The sequence below is a fragment of the Oryctolagus cuniculus genome, chromosome 8 (assembly GCF_051225735.1).
Source record: "Oryctolagus cuniculus isolate XC-2025 breed Fujian yellow rabbit chromosome 8, ASM5122573v1, whole genome shotgun sequence".
NCBI lineage: Eukaryota > Metazoa > Chordata > Mammalia > Lagomorpha > Leporidae > Oryctolagus > Oryctolagus cuniculus.
Genome location: NC_142874.1, coordinates 96,934,019 through 96,955,610, shown reverse-complemented (window position 1 = coordinate 96,955,610; position 21,592 = coordinate 96,934,019). Strand labels below are relative to the sequence as shown.

Here is a 21,592-nt window from a genome sequence, read left to right as displayed (position 1 = left end):
TTTCAAAAGAGGAAATCCAAATGGCCAACAGGCACATGAAAACATGTTCAAGATCACTAGCAATCAGGGAAATGCAAATCAAAACCACAATGAGGTTCCACCTCACCCCAGTTAGAATGGCTCACATTCAGAAATCTACCAACAATAGATGCTGGAGAGGATGTGGGGAAAAAGAGACACTAACCCACTGTTGGTGGGAATGCAAACTGATTAAGCCACTATGGAAGTCAGGCTGGAAATTCCTCAGAAACCTGAATATAACTCTACCATACAACCCAGCCATCCCACTCCTTGGAATTTACCCAAAGGAAATTAAATTGGCAAACAAAAAAGCAGTCTGCACATTAATGTTTACTGCAGCTCAATTCACAATAGCTAAGACCTGGAACCACCCAAATGCCCATCAACAGTAGACTGGATAAAGAAATTATGGGACATGCACTCTATAGAATACTATACAGCAGTCAAAAACAACAAAACCCAGTCATTTGCAACAAGATGGAGGAATTTGGAAAACATCATGCTGAGTGAATTAAGCCAGTCCCAAAGGGACAAATATCATATGTTCTCACTGATTGGCGACAACTAACTGAGCACCAAAGGGGAAACTTGTTGAAGTGAAATGGACACTATGAGAAACAGTGACTTGATCAGCTCTTGTCCTGACGGTTGATGTACAATGTAATACTTTATCCATTTTAGTATTTTTTTTTGTTCTAGTACCATTGGTTGAATTCTGTAATTAACACACAATTATTCTTAGGTGCTTAAATTTTAACTGAAAAGTGATCCCTGTTAGGAATTTGGAAAACATTATGTTGAGTGAAATAAGTCAATCCCAAAGAGACAAATACCACTTGTTCTCCTTGATAGGTGACAACTAACTGAGCACCAAAAAGGAAACCTGTTAGGTGAAATGAACACTATGAGAAACGGTGACTTGATCAGCCCTCACCCTGACTGTTGATGAGCAGCTTAATATGTTATCCCTCTTAATATTTTTTTTGTTTGTTCTACTTAATACTTTTGGTTGAATAGTGTAATCAATACACAATTCTTAAGTGCTGAAACTTAACTGAAAAGTGGTCGCTGTTAAATATAAGAGTGGAAATAAGAGAGGGAAGAGATGTGCAATTCGGGACATGCTCAAGCTGACTTACCTCAAACGTTGGAGTTAGAAACATACCAGGGGATTCCAATTCAATCCCATCAAGGGGGCATGTACCAATGCCATCTCACTAGTCCCAGTGATCAATTTCTGTTCACAATTGATCGTAATGATAGGACTAAGAACCAAAGGGATCACATAAACAAGAATGTGTCTGCAAATACTAGCTGATAGAATCAAAAAGGGAGAGAATGATCCAACATGGGAAGTGAGATACACGGCAGAACCATAGAATGGCAAATGTCCTAACAGCACTCTGGCCTCAGAATCAGCCCTTAAGGCAAGCAGATCTGGCTGAAAAGCCCATGAGAGTATTTCAGGCATGGAAAGCCAAGACACTCTGGGGAAAAAAAATACCTAAATGAAAGATCTCCACGAGTGAGATCCCAGTGGAAAGAATGGTCATCAAAGAAGGAGGTACCTTTCTCTGAAGGGAGGAGAGAATTTCAACTTTGACCATGGCCTTGTCTAAATATGATCAGAGTCAGTGAACTCAGGGGGCTTCCATAGCCTTGGCAGCTCATGACAAGAGCCTAGGGTGATTACTGATGCCATCAACAAGAGTGTCAATTTGTTAAGTCAACAACAGGAGTCACTGTGCACTTACTCCTCATGTAGGATCTTTGTCCTTAGTGTGCTGTACATTGAGATTTAATGCTATAACTAGTACTCAAACAGTATTTTTCACTTTATGTTTCTGTGTGGGAGCAAACTGTTGAAATCCTTACTTAATGTATGCTAAACTGATCTTCTGTATATAAAGAGAATCGAAAATGAATCTTGATGTGAATGGAAGGGGAGAGGGAGTGGGAAAGGGGAGGGTTGCGGGTGGGAGGGACGTTATGGGGGGGAAGCCATTGTAATCCATATTCTGTACTTTGGAAATTTATATTCATTAAATAAAAGTTAAAAAAAATACACACACACAGAAAAAAATTTTTTAATCTCAAAATATGCTGCTATGACAACAAAGAATTGACAAAAAAAGTCCCTGTATTTCGACTAGCCATTCGATGTAATTAGTTATCCTTTTTTACTACTTATAGGGTAAAGAAATGAAATGATTTTTTGATGTTATCTCTAGCTTCAGGATGCTGTAATATAATGTGGTTACATAATCATTTTGAGAAAGACATTTACTAGTTTTATATTATAACAAATATATTTAGCATGTATTAGTATAAAATACTAATTTCGCATGTCTTCTTTAATTATAAATGTTTTTTGACACCTTAAAATCCTTAATTTATGAGACATGCTTCCACTGAGTTGATTTTCAGAAGAAAGTCAAATTACATGCAATTCCAATGGACAAGCCCGTGGGTAAATTGACTTTTTAACATCTATTTCAAAGCATCAATTTACTTAGTAATAAATTATCCTTTAAAATTCTCACATTTAAACTCTCTATTATATCCACAAAAAAATGAAGATGCAATCAAATCTTCAGCTCTTTAGAACATTCACATCTTTCTCTTCCTACTCCCCTAACATATTAAGATTTCAAGTGATTGCTGTTAAAAATAACAGTGGGAATAAGAGATGGAAGAGATGTGCAATTCGGGACATGCTCAAGCTGACTTGCCCCAAACGGTAGAGTTAGAAACATACCAGGGGATTCCAATTCAATCCCATCAAGGTGGCATGTACCAAAGCCATCTCACTAGTCCAAGTGATCAATTTCTGTTCACAATTGATCATAATGATAGGACTAAGAGTCAAAGGGATCACATAAACAAGACTAGTGTCTGCAAATACTAGCTGATAGAATAAAAAAGGGAGAGAACGATCCAACATGGGAAGTGGGATACACAGCAGACTCATAGAATGACAGATGTCCTAAACAGCACTCTGGCCTCAGAATCAGCCCTTAAGGCATGCGGATCCAGCTGAAAAGCCCATGAGAGTATTTCAGGCATGGAAAGTCAAGACACTCTGGCAAAAAAAAAAAAAAAAAAAAAAAAACAACACACACAGACCTGAATGAAAGATCTCTGTGAGTGAGATCCCAGCAGAAAGAACAGGTCATCAAAAAAGGAGGTACCATTCTCTGAAGGGAGGAAAGAACTTCCACTTTGACTACGACCTTATCTAAATATGATCAGAGTCAGTGAACTCAGGGGGCTTCCATAGCCTTGGCAGCTCATGACAAGAGCCTAGGGTGATTACTGATGCCATCAACAAGAGTGTCAATTTGTTAAGTCAACAACAGGAGTCACTGTGCACTTACTCCTCATGTAGTACCTCTCTCCTTAATGTGCTGTACATTGTGATTTAATGCTATAACTAGTACTCAAACAGTAGTTTTCACTTTGTGTTTCTATGTGGGTGCAAACTGTTGAAACCTTTACTTAATGTATACTAAACTGATCTTCTGTATATAAAGAGAATCGAAAATGAATCTTGATGTGAATGGAAGGGGAGAGGGAGCGGGAGATGGGAGAGTTTCGGGTGGGAGGGAAGTTGTGGGGGGAAAAAGCCATTGTAATCCATAAGCTGTACTTTGGAAATTTATATTCATTAAATAAAAGTTAAAAAAAAGATTTCAAGTATTATCTTTTAGAGTTTTCCCATGTGTATAAATGACAGTGAGGTATACTCGGATAATATAATACTGAGATAATATTTTGGTACATAATTATAAATGGGAAGGAATATAAGAAGAAAGCACAAAGGTAGTAGTAAAGTATCTGAAGATGATAAAGGACTGTCAGATTCAAAGATTATTTTCCTTAAAGTTAACTAAAAAGCTAAGATGTCAATGTATTATTGCCTTTGAACAAATATGGAACATATTTTATGCTTAAAAAATTGTAGCCCTATGAAATATAAAACGGTATTACTATTTAAAATACATAAAATGTTTTAGTTCCTTCATGATTTCATTAAATAATTATTAATTGAGCACTTCCCACATTCCAGGCAACGTACTAATCACTAAAGTCATAGAAATACACAATAGATGGTCCCTATGCCTAGGAAATATAATCAAGTGAACACTTTAAGTTAATAATAAGAAAAATACATGCTAATATTTAATTTCACTGCTTTCAATTATAATTCTTCATATTATATTAATTATCTCACAATTTTTTAACTTTTATTTAATGAATATAGATTTCCAAAGTACAGCTTATGCATTACATTAGCTTCCCCCACCCCAATGACTTCCCTCCCACCCGCAACCTTCCCCTTTCCCGCTCTCTCTCCCCTTCCATTCTTATCAAGATTCATTTTCATTTTCTTTATATACAGAAGATCAGTTTAGTATAAATTAAGTAAAGATTTCAATAGTTTGCACCCACAAAGAAACACAAAGTATAGAGTACTGTTTGAGTACAAGCTATACCATTAATTCACATACAACACATTAAGGACAGAGGTCCTATATGGGGAGTAAGTGCACAATAACTCCTGTTGTTGACTTAACAAATTGACATTCTTATTTATGATGTCAGTAATCACCAGAGGCTCTTGTCATGAGCTGCCAAGGCTATAGAAGCCTCTTGATTTTGCCAACTCCAATCTTACTTAGATAAGGCCATAGTCAAAGTGGAAGTTCTCTCCTCCCTTCAGAGAAAAGTACCTCCTTCTTTGATGGCCTGTTCTTTCTGCTGGGATCTCACTCACAGAGATCTTTCATTTAGGTCATTTTTTTTTTTTTTGCCAGAGTGTCTTGGCTTTCCATGCCTGAAATACTCTCATGGGCTTTTTAGCCAGATCAGAATGCCTTAAGGGCTGATTCTGAGGCCAGACTGCTGTTTAGGGCATTGGCCATTCTATGAGCCTACTGTGTATCCCACTTCCTATGTTGGATTGTACTCTCCTTTTTAATTCTATCAGATAGTATTGGCAGACACTAGTCTTGTTTATATAATCCCTTTGACTCTTAGTCCTATCATTATGATCCATTGTGAACAGAAATTGATCACTTTGACTAGTGAGATGGCATGGGTACATGCCACCTTGATGGGGTTGAATTGGAATCCCCTGGCACGTTTCTAACTCTACCATTAGGGGTAAGTCTGAGTGAGCATGTGCCAAAACTGTACATCTCCTCTCTCTCTTATTCCCACTCATATTTAACAGGGATCACTTTTTAGTTAAATTTAAACACCTAAGAATAATTGTGTGTTAATTGCAGAGTTCAACCAATGGTATTAAGTAGAACAAAAAAAAAAACACTAAAAGGAATAAAGTAGTAAGTTGTTCCTTGACAGTCAGGACAAGGGCTGATCAAATCATTGTTTCTGATAGTGTCCATTTCACTTCAACAAGTTTCCCCTTTGGTGCTTGTGGGGAGCAACTCGGACTATACTGTTACTGGAATTAACACTTATTCTATGCATCTGCTCTCCCACAATATGGCGCTGGGAGAGAAGAAAACAGCTTCTACACAGCTGCCTCCAGTTCAACCAATAAACTGTAGGACTTGCTCCTGATTGGAGGAGAGCAGCGTACTCGGCGTGTGGGTAGCAGAGTTGGGATTGGCAGAGGAGGACTATAAAGGAGGAGAGAGACGGCATGCACCAGGAACATCTAAGGGGAACATCTGAGGGAACACCTGTGCAGCCCCAGAGAGAGCCGGCCGGAGTGCCGCTCCCCTGCGGAAGTGGGGAAAGTGGCCAGGGGGAACCGCCCTTCCACGGAGGTGGAAGGGACAGTAGCCAACCTGGGAAGAACCAGCAGCAAACCCGGGGAGGGCCGAGCAGACGAAAGAACAGCGCAGGGTCCTGTGTCGTTCCTCCATGAAGAGGGGGAGCGACAGGTGCTCAGTTAGTTGTCACTGATCAGGGAGAACATATGATATTTGTCCCTTTGGGACTGGCTTATTTCACTCCGCATGATGTTTTCCAGATTCTTCCATTTTGTTGCAAATGACAGGATTTCTTTGGTTTTTACTGCTGTATAGTATTCTATAGAGTACATGTCCCATAATTTCTTTATCCAGTCTTCTGTTGATGGGCATTTAGGTTGATTCCATGTCTTAGCTATGGTGAATTGAGCTGCAATAAACATTAAGGTGACAGCTCTTTTATTTGCCAAATTAATTTTCTTTGGGTAAATTCCAAGGAGTGGGATGGCTGGGTTGTATGAAAGGGTTATATTAAGGTTTCTGAAGAATCTCCAAACTGACTTCCATAGTGGCTTGACCAGTTTGCATTCCCACCAACAGTGGGCTAGAGTCCATATTTCCCACATCCTCGCTAGCATCTGTTGTTGGTAGATTTCTGAATGTGAGCCATTCTAACAGGGATGTGGTGAAACTTCATTGTGGTTTTGATTTGCATTTCCCTGATTGCTAGTGATCCTGAACATTTTTTCATGTGTCTGCTGGCCATCTGGATTTCCTCTTTTGAAAAATGTCTATTGAGGTCTTGGCCCATCTCTTAAGTGGGTTGTTTGTTTTTTGTTGTGGAGTTTCATGATTTCTTTGTAGATTCTAATTATTAATCCTTTATCGGTTACATAGTTTGCAAATATTTTTTCCCATTCTGTCGATTGCATCTTCACTTTCCTGACTGTTTCTTCACTTTTCTGTACTATTTCTGCAGTACAGAAACTTCTCAATTTGATGTAATCCCAATTTTTAACTTTGGCTTTGACTGCCTGTGCCTCTGGGGTCTTTTCCAAGATGTCTTTGCCTGTGCCTGTATCTTGTAGGGTTTCTCCAATGTTCTCTAATAATTTGATGGTGTCAGGTCATAGATTTAAGTCTTTAATCCATGTTGAGTGGATTTTTGTGTAAGGTATAAGGTAGGGGTCTTGCTTCATGCTTCTGCACATGGAAATCTATTTTCCCAGCACCATTGTTGAATAGACTGTCCTTACTCCAGGAATTTGTTTTAGTTTCTTAATCAAACATAAGTTTGCTGTAGATGTTTGGATTGATTTCTGGTGTTTCTGTTCTGTTCCACTGGTATATCCATCTGTTTCTGTACCAGTACCATGCTGTTTTGATAACAACTGCCCTGTAGTATGTCCTAAAATCTGGTATTGTGATGCCTCCGGCTTTGTTTTTGTTGTACAAGATCACCTTAGCTATTCCAGGTCTCCTGTGCCTCCATATGAATTTCAGCATCATTTTTTCCAGATCTGAGAAGAATGTCTTTGGTATTTTGATTGGTATCACATTGAATCTATAAATTGCTTTTAGGAGAATGGATATTTTGATGATACTGATTCTTCCAATCCATGAGCATGGAAGATTTTTCCATTTTTTGGTATCCTCTTCTATTTCTTTCTTTAAGATTTTGTAATTCTCCTCATAGAGATCTTTGACATCTTTGGTTAAGTTTATTCCAAGGTATTTGATTGTTTTTGTAGCTATTGTGAATGGGATTGATCTTAGAAGATCTTTCTCAGCTGTGGCATTGCCTGTGTATACAAAGGCTGTTGATTTTTGTGCATTGATTTTATACCCTGCTACTTTGCCAAACTCTTCTATGAGTTCCAATAGTCTCTTAGTAGAGTTCTTTGGATCCCCTAAATAAAGAATCATATCATCTGCAAAGAAGGATAGTTTGACTTCTTCCTTCCTAATTTGTATCCCTTTAACTTCTTTTTCTTGCCTAATGGCTCTGGCTAAAACTTCCAGAACTATATTGAATAGCAATGGTGAGAGTGGGCATCCCTGTCTGGTACCAGATCTCAATGGAAATGCTTCCAACTTTTCCCCATTCAATAGGATGTTGGCCATGGGTTTTTCATAAATTGCTTTGATTGTATTGAGGAATGTTCCTTCTATACCCAATTTTGCCTAGAGTTTTCACCCTGAAAGGGTATTGTATTTTATCAAATGCTTTCTCTTCATCTATTGAGATAATCATATGTTTTTTTTTTTTTGCAGTTTGTTAATGTGATGTATCACATTGATTGATTTGCGAATGTTGAACCATCCCTGCATACTAGGGATAAATCCCCCTTGGTCTAGGTGGATGATCTTTCTGATGTGTTGTTGCATTCTATTGGCCAGAATTTTATTGAGGATTTTTATATCTATATTCAGCAGGGAAATTGGTCTGCCATTATATTTCTCTGTTGTGTCTTTTTTCAGCTTTAGGAATTAAGGTGATGCTGGCTTCACCTTTTTCAATTGTTCTGAATAGTTTGAGAAGAATTGGAGTTAGTTTTTCTTTAAGTATCTGGTAGAATTCAGCAGTGAATCCATCCAGTCCTAGGCTTTTCTTTGTTGGGAGGGCCTTTATTACTGATTCAATTTCTGTCTCAGTTATGGGTCTGTTTTGGTTTTCTATGTCTTCCTGGTTCAATTTAGGTAGGTTGTATGTGTCCAGGAATCTATCCATTTCTGATAGATTTCCCTGTACCTCATATTAATTTAAAAGTCATCTAATTAAAACTTCTTTCTCTTTTCAAAACATGTAGGATAACACTATGAAAGACTTTAAAATAATGTAAAATAGATTTCAGAATATCTAAGGTTTTTAATTAAAAAGCCAAACAGAAAATAATTTTCTTTCTTTAATTTCCATATTTACTGACACTCAATAAAAATATCAACTATAAATAAATTCCACAAATGAATAAAGTCTTAATGAGAAACCAGAGATTTTTTGCCTTTTCTGGAAAATATTTCAAACAATTATAGTTATTATATCCCAAAATTAATATTTCTAAATACAATTTATCTGCTTTTAGATTTATGATAGCCTATGAAAATAACCATATAATGATTTTCTAATATTTAAATAAACAACATTTTTCATAGATAGTTAATATTCAACTAATAAAGGATATCAAGTATGAGACAATCCTTATTTTAATAGTAATTGGTTTTTCAATGGAGAATAATTACCTTTACTCTAATTGTATTGACTTTTTAACTTTCATCCTTCAATCTTCACATTTTAAGTTTAAATGTAATTTACTAAAGAAAAAATCCAGAGTTTTCATTTGCCTATAAGTTCCAAGTGTGTAAACTCAAATGCAGCACCCCAAACACACATACAAAATTAAGATGAGAAACTTACTATGTACAGAACGTACCTAATATATTATGCCGAGTTCTAGATATCTTACTAAAAATAGAGATTCACAAATGAATGAACTTCCCTAAATGATTTCAAAGGGAAATAAAGTTAAGTGAAGTCAAATATAACTAGAACATTCATCCTTACTACATTAGAAAGGGAGGTTGAAATCACAGGAAAAGGGAGAAGGCAGGAGACAGGTAAATTTAGGTCAATTTAAACAAGACATTTCAAGAAAAAGACTTGCCTTTTACCATTTAAACGAAAAACCTTAGGAGTGGTAAGTTCTATATGACAAGAGGTTGTTCAACCACAGACACTGACTACTTAACAGAGATATTATATTCATTCCTTCTATAATAGTCATTGAGTGGCAATCAGCTGTGAAGCAGAATAGATCTAAGAGTACTCTAGCCCTGTGATGATGGATTCAATCATCTTAAAATCTTAAAATCTGGAAAATACATGAAACAGTCACTTTTCAACTTACCTTTTTCTCCTCCTGCAATGCTATTACTTCATAAAACCGTGGGATAAATGAGCAATAATTTTGTTGTTTATCTTTCTTGATGTTAATATTTTCATAGTATAAGGTCTTTTCCCTTTAGAAAATTTAGACAGAAATTTAGTTATCAATTTAAAATATATAAATATATAAGCAACAAAAATTTTTTACAGCAAAATTTTCGGCTTTAAATGTTGGTAGGGGCATGCTGCCTTCCACCCTGGCATCCCATATGGGCACCAGTTCATGTTCTGGCTGCTCCACTTCCCATCCAGTTTCCTGTTAATAGCCTGGGAAAAGCAGCAGAAGACGGTCCAATTGTTTGCACCCCTGCCACCCAGATGAAGATGGGAAGACCCAGATGAAGCTCCTGGCTCCTTGCTTTGATCTAGCCCATCCCCAGCTGTTGCAGCCATCTGAGGAGTGAACTAGAAAATGGAAAAATCAATCTCTTTTCTCCCTCTCTCTCTCTCTTTCTGGAACTCTGGAACTCTGACTTTCAAATAAATAATTAGTCTTTTTAAAAGTATTTGGAAAAAAGATACCTCTTTGATAACAGACCAATATATTCAAAGTTTCATAAAATATTTATTTAGATAAAATGGTTCTATTTTTCTCAATCCAGAGATTATCACAACTATATTCTTTTTTTAAAAGAATTGTTTTATTTATTAGAAAGAGTTACAGAGAGAGGTACAGCCAGAGAGAGAGAGAGAGAAAGGTCTTGCAGGGACCGGCGCCGTGGCTCACTTGGTTAATACTCTACCCGCGGTGCCAGCATCCCATATGGGCGCTGGGTTCTAGTCCTGGTTGCTCCTCTTCCAGTCCAGCTCTCTGCTGTGGCCCGGGAGGGCAGTGGAGGATGGTCCAAGTGGAGGATGGTCAACATGGGAGACTAGGAAGAAGCACCTGGCTCCTGGCTTCGGATCCGCACAGCGCCGGCTGTAGCAGCCATTTGGGGAGTGAACCAACAGAAGGAAGACATTTCTCTCTGTCTTTCTCTGTGTCTGTAACTCTACCTGTCAAGTAAAAGAGAGAGAGAGAGAGAGAAGGAAAAAAAAAGAGAGAGAGAGGTCTTCCATTCCGCTGGTTCACACCCCAAATGAATGCAACGGCCAGAGCTGAGCTGATTCGAAGCCAGGAGCCAGGAGCTTCTTCCAGGTCTCCAATGCGGGTGCAGGGGCCCAAGGACTTGGGCCATCTTCTACTGCTTTCCTAGGCCATAGAAGAAAGCTGGATCGGAAGAGATGCAGCCGGGGCTCGAACCAGTGTCCATATGTGATGCCGGCACTGCAGGCTGAGGCTTTAACCCACTGCGCCACAGAGCCTACCCCATCATAACTATATTCTAATGATCCAAAAATAAAATGCAATGTGGGATTTATATCATGAATAGAAATAAAAAGCTAGTCCAAACAAAAGTTTCCTGTGTATTTTATTTATTATAAAAAATCTTATTTAAAAAAATTCCAAATCCAGGAAAGGTGTTTAGTCTGTTAAAATGTCCTGGACTTAGTTTCCAGTTTTGTGGACACCTCTAACACCCTGTCACTGCAAACATTTTCCAAGTGAACCAGCAGATGGGAGCTAACTCACTCACTCTATCTGTCTATCTCTTTCTCTCCCTCTCAAATAAGTTCTAAAACTACTATTAAAATAAGGAGAAAACAGCACATATATCATAAAGTCACCAGCAAAAGGGCCTAAAGAAAACTCTTTGAAAATGAAAGGAAATTTATTTTTATTGAAATTCAAACAACCTCAAAAAAGAACTGGAAATAACATGAGAAGTGATTAAGACCCCAGCTTTGGAGTAATACAGCCTAGTAAGAATCCCAACTTTGCCACCTGCTTTTCTAAGCTTCAGAATTTTATGTTACTGGAGGTAATAATAACCATATCTCTCAAGGTTGCAAAAATTAATGTAGATAATGTATGTGAAGTGTTTAGTGTTACACATGGCCCATAACAAATACGCAATAACTCTTAGCTATTATTATTAAGAATTACATTTAAACATGCTATTCTGACTTCACCACTTTTTTTCTATTTCTAAAAAAAAATTTCAAAGAAATCTGACATTTAACATTTCCAAAAAAAACCATACTGAATATATGCAGGTTAAAAAATAGATAACAGGAAAACATAAAATACATAAAAGTTTAAGTTATATAAGAATTACCATTATTTTCTTTGTTCAGCAGTGCTATGATTTAAGATGCCTTTACCATTCCAGCTTATTATTAAATGTTCACTTTTTCACTCACTTATTCACATAAAATTTAACAAATTGGTTTTCTAAACCTCAAATGGGTTTATAGATAAAAACTAAATTAAGACGAATTTTTCTTTATGTTTTTCAGACTTCAATAAAACTATGAGAGAATGTAAGCGAAGTAGAGAGAGAAAAAGAAACAAATCAAGCCAATCTGGGAGAACAGGATAGGATTAAAATATTGAACAACACAGGGCAAGCCTTGAGGCATAGCAGGTTAAACCATCACTTTGGATGACTACATCCCATATTAGTGTGCCTGGTTCAAGTCCCAGCTCCTCTGCTTCATATGCAACTTTCTGTTAATGTACCTGGAAGGCAACAGATGACGACCCAAGTGCTTAGGTTCCTGCTTCCCCTGTAGGAGACCCAGATAGAGTTCTGGGCTCTGGCTTCAGCCTGCCTAACTCAATGTTGCAAGTATTTGGGGAGTGAACCAAGTAGCTGAAAGATCTCTCTCTCCCTCTTTCTCTAACTTTGCTTTTCAAATAAATAAATCTTTTTTAAATAAAAATTATTAACAATAAAAACATGTCAAGAAGCGGATTTACATAGAGTAGTCCATAGACTTACGTCTTGTTTGGAAGAATGAATATGCTATAAATATAGACTTCACTTAACTAAATATATGTGTTAAGTTTAGAGTAACTACAGAAAGAATACAAAGATATGTCTTTCATGTTAGAAGAGTGAAAAATGAAACAGACAATGGACTACAGTATAAAATTCTCCAAATCAGGACCATATTTTACAGCTTTCATTCGAAAAGTATTAGTGCATAGTGGGAATTCAAATGTTTGTTCAGTGAATGAGCTATAGCAGGGAGTCAGAGCAAGAACTTATCACTGCTGATAGACAGATATGTCTGAATCTGTCTAGCAAACTGATGGAGTATCCAGTCACTTTGGGACTTGAAAAAATTCATGTTATTAGAAAGAATGAATTAGGCAGATAAACTGGACTATGTGAAACAAAATCAATCATTGGGGCCGGTGCTGTGGTGCAGCAAGGTAAGCTGCCATCTGCAATACCAGCATCCCATATGGGCTACACTTTGTGTCTGGCTGTCCCACCTCTGATCGAGCTCCCTACTTAAAGGCCTGAGAAAAGCAGAGGAAGATGGTCCAAGTTCTTGGGCCTCTGCACATAGGTGGCAGACCCAGAAGAAGCTCCTGGACCTTGGCTTCAGTCTGGCCCAGCCCGGGCCATTGTAGCCATCTGGGGAGTGTACTACCAAATTGCAGATCTCTCTTTCTCCTTCTCTCTCTCTCTCTCTGCAACTCTGCCTTTCAAATAATTAAATAGATCTTTTTAAAAAAATCAATCATGAAAATGGGTAGCAGATTATGAGGACCATATATTTGTTGTTTTTGCCTTCTGTGACCTCCTGTATAAAACTTTACTGGGAAGTAGGAGAATATAAAGGAAAACTTTTTTTTTTGCTAGAACTTATTTAGTAGCTAAACTTCATAAATATTATTTTCAACCCAAAGTTATCACTCTAACTCACAGTGATAGAAAAGTTTTTGAAGCCCCTCATATTTTCCTACTTATATACATAGACTATGTAATCAAACAGGCCTCAGTTAACGTCTGCCTCCACCCCTTAATATCTGCAAAGTCTTTACTGTGTTATTCATCCTCTCCAATCCTTGAGTTTCTCATTAATAGAATGGTTACAACAATCACAACTACATATAAAACAATACATGTAAAGTAAGTGCCACAGGGAGGACCTGACTCATAAAAAAGCAATAGCTTTCATTACTCCAAAATACAATACTTCCTTAAGTTTTTCATACTATTTTTTTTCCTTTTTTGACAGCCTAGCCTTAGTCTGAATTATTAAAATACTTTACGGCCAAGAACTACATCAAAGTTATACTATTTCTTTTTAACTTACTGGATTATGTCATACTGTCCAGGACCAGGACCAGACCTTCCAGGTAACTCTCGTCTTCCTGAAGAGCTGCCAAAATGTACACCTTTGTATTTCAAAGTTGCATCAGAAACATCCTAAAAAATGAGGAGGAAGCAGGGGAAGATGGGACCTGGTGTAACTAAATCATGAAATGATGTCTAACTTTAAATCTAACTGTAAATGCAAGGATAGGTTCAGTCAATGGGATTCTGCTGGTGTTCTTCGATGATCCCAAGCTAAGTAACACCATTGGCCTCCATCCTCCATCTGTATCATCCAGGATTCCCATAGAAGTACCACAAATATTAGCATATTCTCAACCAATATGAACAGTTTTGCTCTGGGCAGTGCATCAGTAATCTAAAACCTTAAGGGCAATGAAAATTAGCTCTTGGAGGTTTAGAAAATGAGGAGGGGGATTGTCTTATTTAGGGAATGAATAAACTCTATTTATAATTAGTTTTTGATATTTATTTTCATCCTCTTCAAAGGCAGAACAAAGGAGAGAGACAGATTGAGAAAATGCAAACATTACAAATAGACATTAGATAACTTCTATCTACCTGTGTAAATTTTTCTACCTGGTGTAAATTTTTCAAAGAGTAATAATAGTCAGTAATAAAGTAAACACTAACTCAGTTCATTTTATTGTTAATACTTAAGGACAGGATCAGCCTTTAATGTCAAAGAAATCATTTGTGACTGGAGAAACCAACCATTACTTTCCTTTACATACTCTAAAATAAATATCAAAACTATGCATGAACCATAAAGAGTTAAAGCAACTGGCTTCATCATAAACTAAAATTAATAAAGTATAACAAAATAACCATAGCTGCTCACAGGAATTCTTCAGAACTAAGATACTCTTAACTGAACTATCTGGTGGTAGAAGAAAAATCTAGTTTACATATTGTAAATTTGTAAAAATACAGTTTTTTAACCATGATTATTAAATAAATACTATATGAGTGTATGTACATTTGTGGAAAATGAAATGTATAAAATTTTAAACCAATGCATAGTTTATTCATAATATGAATTTTCCATGAAATTTTGGAAAACTCTGTATATGCTGAATAAAATCCCCATAACATACAGTTTAATTGCATTAAAAAAGTGTGCAAGTGCTCTAGATGGCTATTACTATTTTAAGCAGTGGACGCAACTTCTCTCAATGACAATATTAGGCAATATTAATGCAATATATTATTAGTGATAAAAAGCATAATTTCAGTTCAAAATGGTGACTCAAACCCATAGGTGCCCCACCTCACCCCACAATTTCAAAAATAATTTATATAAAGACACAAATTATCAGTGCTAGAAACTAGAAGATTTCATCCACATATGAAACTTTAAAGAATTGTAGAAAATATAGCAGATACCAGAACTAGAAAGGGACCTCACAACATGTGAAAAGTGTCTCAGATGACCTCCACTCACATCCTGAGAAAAACAGAAACTGGAGATGAAGACAGATGCTGAGGTAGTGAATATAAAGCAGTATTTACTTAGAGAAACACTACTCCAAAAAGCTTTGGGATACTACAACAAAATCCAAAAAGAAGTTGGCACAGCACTAAAATTCCCTATTATGTGATAATTTTTACTTCACTGAACTTATCACTAACAAGTAGCCCTCAGACATAAAATATAAACTAAGAGGTCAGCATTGTGGTATAGCAGGTAAAGCCACCAATCTATATGAGTACTTGTTCAGGTCCTGCTGCTCCACTTCCTATCCAGATCCTTGCTAATGTGCCTGGGAAAGCATCAGAAGATGGCCCAAGTGCTGAGCCCCTGTACCCACATGGAAGACCCAGAAAAACTCCAGGCTCCTGGCTTTGGATCGGCCCAGTTCCAGCCTTTATGACTATTTGGGGAGTGAGCCAGTGAAAGGAAGTTCTCTCTAACTCTGCCTTTCAAATAAATAAATAAATAAATCTTTGAAATATAAAGAACTAAGTAGAGACTATGATGGCTTATTTTAGGTGTCCACTTGACTATGGGCAGGGATACCAGATACCTGTAAAACATTATTTTAGGGTATGTCTGGGAGGATGTTTCTCAAAGGGATTGTATTTAAATCAGTGGTCTAAGAAAGATCCACCGTTATCCAACATGGCTGAGCATTCAACCAGTTGAGGGAAAGCATAGAACAATAATACAGAGGAAAAGGAAATTCACTCTCTTCTGGAGCTGGGAAATCTCCTCCCCTTGGACAACAGATCAGAACTCTAGTTTCTCTTGCCTTTAGCTTATGAGACTTGCACCAGTGCCCCATCTCTTCCCCTTTCCATGCCCTGCCACCCTTCCCAAGGTTTTTAGGCTTTTGTTCTCAGTCTGAGAGTCACACTATTGGCTTCCAAGGTTCTGATGCCTTCAGACTTGGACAGAGCTATGCCACTGGCTTCCCTGTTTCTCTAGCTTGCAAATGGTCTACCATGGAACTTAGCTTCTATAACTGCATGAGCCAATTCCTATAATAAAAACCTTCTTACATATATAGATGCACATATACACACCCCAAAGTGTACTTCAAAAAATTCATACAAATTGAATTAAAAACTAAGTGCATTTTAGCACAAAAAAATTTTAAATTTATGCACTTAAGAAGACTTCAAGGAGCTCATGAAAATGCATATTAGGAAAAAACTATGCAAAGATTTCAAAATTTCTGAACCCAAAACAAAGTTACTTTTATTTTCATTCTCTATGAATTTTGTGAAAGTGCATGTATATGTATACATAAGAGTAAATGGTCCTGTTCCTCTGGAGGACAGTGACACACAGGCACAAAAACAAGCACTGATAGATCTTCAGTTTTTTCATAAAGTGAAATGGGACCTCTGTTGATTCTTTTTACATAGATGCAATCTCATCGTAAAATGTGCATACAGATTTCCAAAATGTTTCCGCTGTCTTGATATTAGTAAAGCCCTTTGTTTGTTCCTTGCATGGGGCTGTAGAGAACGTTGAAGATAAGGGTAGAGAAACATGGAGTCATCAGATATGTCCAAGTAGGACTTAGTCATGTTTTTGAACATTTGGGAACTAATACAGTCAACCAACAGGAGGTGAATGTGAAAACTAGTCCTATAGGAAGCAGCTCATCATGATGACCATCACAGGATAAGAAAATTCTCGTGTCAAGAGAGTGGCAAGATCAAACATTGAATATTTTCTGATGACTAAATTTGCCTCCTAGCAAGGACAGTCTGTTCAACAAATGCTGGTGGGAAAAGTGGATCTCAGCATGCAGAGGTATGAAACAAAACCCCTATCTTATACAAAAATCCACTCAAAATGGATCGAGGGCCTAAATCTAATACCAGATACCATCAAATTATTAGAGAACATTGAGAAAACTCCACATGGCATTGGCATAGGCAAAGACTTCTTGGAAAAGACCCCAGAGCACAGGCAATAAAAGCAAAAATTGACAAATGGGGTTACATCAAGCTGAAAAGCTTCTGCACTGCCAAAGAAACACTCAGCAAAGTTAAGAGGCGACCAACAGAATGGGAGAAAATATTTGCAAACTATAAAACTGAAATTAATATCCAGAATCTATAAAGAGCTCAAGAAATTCAACAACAACAAAACAAACAATCCACTTAAGAAATGGGCAAAGGATGTGAACAGACATTTTTCAAAAGAGGAATTCAAATGGCCAACGTACACATGAAAAAATGCTCAGTGTCACTAGCCATTAGGAAAATGCAAATCAAAACCACAATGAGGTTGCATTCAAGTTAGAATGACTCTCATACAGAAATCAACAAACAATAAATGCTGGAAAGGATGTGGGGGGAAAAGTACACTAATCCACCGCTAGTGGGAATATAAACCATACAGCTATTGTGGAAGACAGTATGGAGATACCTCAGAAATCTGAAAATAGATCTACTATATGATCCAGCCATCTCAGTTCTGAGAATTTTCCCAAACAAAATGAAATCAGCATATGAAAGAGTCATCTATACCCTCCATGTTCTTTACAATGCAATTCACAATAGCTAAGATATGGAATCAACCCAGATGTCCATCAGCTGAAGATTAGATAATGAAATTATGGTATAAATACACAATGGAGTACTACTCATTGGTTAAAAAAAATGAAATCCTGTCTTTTGCAACAAAATGGATGCAGCTGGAAACCATTATACTAAGTAAAATAAGCCAATCCCAAAAACACAGATACCGTAAGTTTTCCCTGATCTGTGGTAACTAATAGAGCATATAATATGTAATGTATTGGGGTGAAATAGTCATTTTGAGATTTAGTGATCATTTATAGCCCTTGCCTCTTCCTCAGAGGAAGAGTGATTTTTTTGTTTATACTATTTGTTGAACTCTACTTAGTCCAGGGTTAATCTTATGAGTATAAAGTTAACTGAAAATAGATCTTTGTAAAAACTAAAAGTGGGAAAAGGAGAGGGAGAAGTAATAAGGGAGGGAACATGGGTAGGAGGGATGGTAGGTGGAAGTATCACTATGTTCCTAAATCTGTATATATGAAATACACGAACTTTATATATCTTAAATGAAATTTTAAAAATAAATAAATTTATCTCCTAATACAGATAATGCCATCTGGATTGATGCCTATATCCTGTGGAGTGCAAAAAGGCTATAAAAAAATCTAAAAGAATGGTTCCTTTAAAACGCCGGTGACACTGTGGCTCAATAGGCTAATCCTCCGCCTGCTGCACCGGCACACCAGGTTCTAGTCCCGGTCGGGGTGCCGGATTCTGTCCCGGTTGCCCCTCTTCCAGGCCAGCTCTCTGCTGTGGCCCGGGAAGGCAGTGGAGGATGGCCCAAGTGCTTGGGCCCTGCACCCACATGGGAAACCAGGAGAAGCATCTGGCTCCTGGCTTCGGATCAGCACAGTGCGCCGGCCGCAGCACGCCGGCCGCAGCGGCCACTGGGGGATGAACCAATGGAAAAGGAAGACCTTTCTCTCTGTCTCTCTCACTGTACACTCTGCCTGTCAAACAAACAAACAAACAAACAAAAAACACTGGTAAACTCAATCCAATTTCAGGACTCTGAAAAGAGAGTAACACAAAGAAGACATTATTTCCTCACTTCACCCTAGTTTATCATGCAGCTGATGAACATTGGTAAAAATGCCCAGCAGAGAGAACCAGCTGGCAAGAGACTGAAGTGTCTGGGACAGTGGCTGTACTCAGTGGAAACAGACTTGTCTAGGAGTATGGCTGAGACATCCCCTGAGGACCACTAAAGCTGCCTGGCAAGAGAAACTCTACATTAACTGGCGGAGACAGATGAGAAACATTAATACTTGAATTAGTAACATCACTCTAATTTTAGTATCCACAATCCATTGAAACCTGGAAAAACTTGCATAACATATATAAAAAAGATTAATTTCTATTTTTTCTAGGAATATTTCCAACATCATAAGCGCTCTCAGTGTACTTTAGAAGGGATCCATAGATCCTTTCTAACAAATTAAAATGTAAAGAGCCGGGTGGTATCATCCCCTCTTCACTATGACATCTGTCATAACACTGAATGGTGAGTGATACAATTCTATAAAGCACTATATCAATTCAAGGTATTATTGTTACTATTAATATTATTTGTCATTACTAGTGGGGATTTTAATGAACACAATTCTAAGTCCAGTCCCTTGTGAGGACCCTTATGAGGGCCTTGAAGTAATAAGGCTATGAATAAAAATCAAAAAAGCTGGGGGCTGACACTGTAGCGTAGTAGGCTATGCCTCCAACTTCAGCGCCAGCATCCCATATGAGCACCGATTCAAGTCCTAGCTGCTTTTCTTATGATCCAGGTCTCTGCTAATGGCCTGAGAAAGTAGTAGAGGATGGCCCAAGTGCTTGGGACCCCGCACCCGCATGGGAGACCAGGAGGAAGCTCCTGGCTTCGAATCGGCCCAGCTCCAGCCATTGTGGCCATTCGGTCTCTCCCTCTGTCTGTAACTCTGCCTCAAAAATTAATTAATTAAATAAATAAAAAATAAATAAATAATAAAAGAGCTTCTCACTAATCTTTGTAAAATACAGGATATACAAAAACTGCTTTCAGATTCCTAACTATAACACAAAAGGAAATTAGGCCATCCAAAAGCTTTGGATCTTGAGGGTGCAAAGACAAATGCTGCAACATCCAGAACAGCTTAGAAGAAGTCAGCAGAACAGCAGGTGTCATTAGGGAAGCACTAAAGAAAACCATGGCATCTACAGAAATAGCTAAAAGGCATATTTTTCTGATAGGGTCAGCAGTAACTCAAAAGAGCATGCATCTAACAAAGCTTCAGAAAAAGAGACAATGCCTAACCACACAACACTTTCTTTTAAAAACTGAATATTTAAGACCCTCTTTCAAATGGAATTACTTAATATAGCCATGGATTTTAAAGTAAACAGTTTTGATGGCAGAAAAAAAAATTTCCCATTGATGTTCTACTTTAGATTTTCTTAGAAATAAAGCAGAATTTCGTAATTCCATAGATTTGTTCTACTACATTTTTACTATAAGGAGCTATGAAGTACAAAATGTAGACCTATGTTCTAATATAACATACTTGAATATGTTAGGCATTTCACATACATTAGAAATATGTTCTAATATAATATCATTGAATATATTATTATATATTTCATATACAAGCATATCTATTTACTGTAGATAATCAATGTACCTATTAGTATTTTAAAACACACTATGATAATCCATCTTTCATATTTTATAGCCTAAAAAATCATGTTAAGCTTTTATAATAATAATTTTAACACAGCAATTCAGAAAACCTTGAGAAGTATATCTAAGAAGCTTTCTTCAGGTGAATTTACATTATTGAGATTTTATGGTTCAACAATTTAACAATTCTAAAGGTAATTCAGGAGAAGAAAACATTGTTCAAAATATTAGCAGAAAAATCCTTTTCCATATATACAATAAAATTCATTTAATTTAAACCATATGAACTGATAATTACTTAACTCATCTCTGCAGTACTCAAATTGTTCAATTTGAAATTTAATTTAAAAGCCTTTTAAAAATACAGACAAAAAATGAATAAATTCATGCATTCTTAATTCTAAATTACACTCTCTTCTATATCAAGAAGTGTTGACAGTAGTACTAACTTCAAGGTCACTGTCAACCTGTAAAGTCATTATTAGCAAATAAAATATGGCTTAATTGAAGCAAACTCAGCAAGAAGCTGCACTACTTTAAATGAATGCCAAAATATAACTTAAAGAAGAATTACTGCCACTCTCATCGAAAATTAAATTAAGAAATGGCTATACAACTTTTCCCCATGTCCTTCTATAATTAAATATGAAAACAAAATTTGTGAAGAGTTAAAAGCCTCAAAATACAGCAGTGCAAACACTAATGGACTATTTTCCAGTGTGACAGCATACAGGTAGTTACCAGCATGTTATCACTAGCAAGTATGTTAGTATCATAATTCCAATCCTGAACTTTACTTCTGAAACCCACCTCTGAAAAACAGCTTTCTAACAGTAAGCTAACCTCTTCTTAAAAAAAAAAAAAAAGCTAAATTTTATCATTCAAAATGATATTCAAAATAATTTTGGGAGCAGGTGCTGTGGTGCAGCAGCTAAGCCCCATATTTGGGACACTCACATCCTATACCAGAGTGCCTAGGTTTCAGCCCTCGGTTCCACTTCCAATTCCAGTTTTCTGCAAATGTGAACCTTGGGAGGCA

At 37.0% G+C, this 21,592-nt stretch overlaps 1 protein-coding gene across 1 annotated transcript in view; it reads right to left on the bottom strand.

Moving 5' to 3' along the window:
- The window catches only part of STPG2 (sperm tail PG-rich repeat containing 2), a 253,754-nt gene that overhangs the window by 209,581 nt on the left and 22,581 nt on the right, over positions 1-21,592 (bottom strand). The window contains exons 6-7 of the mRNA XM_089302607.1: positions 13,843-13,955; positions 9,650-9,761 (exon numbers count right to left, since the gene is read on the bottom strand). Of these exons, the coding sequence (XP_089158733.1) occupies positions 9,650-9,761; positions 13,843-13,955 (225 nt within the window). The remainder of the gene's footprint in view (positions 1-9,649; positions 9,762-13,842; positions 13,956-21,592) is intronic.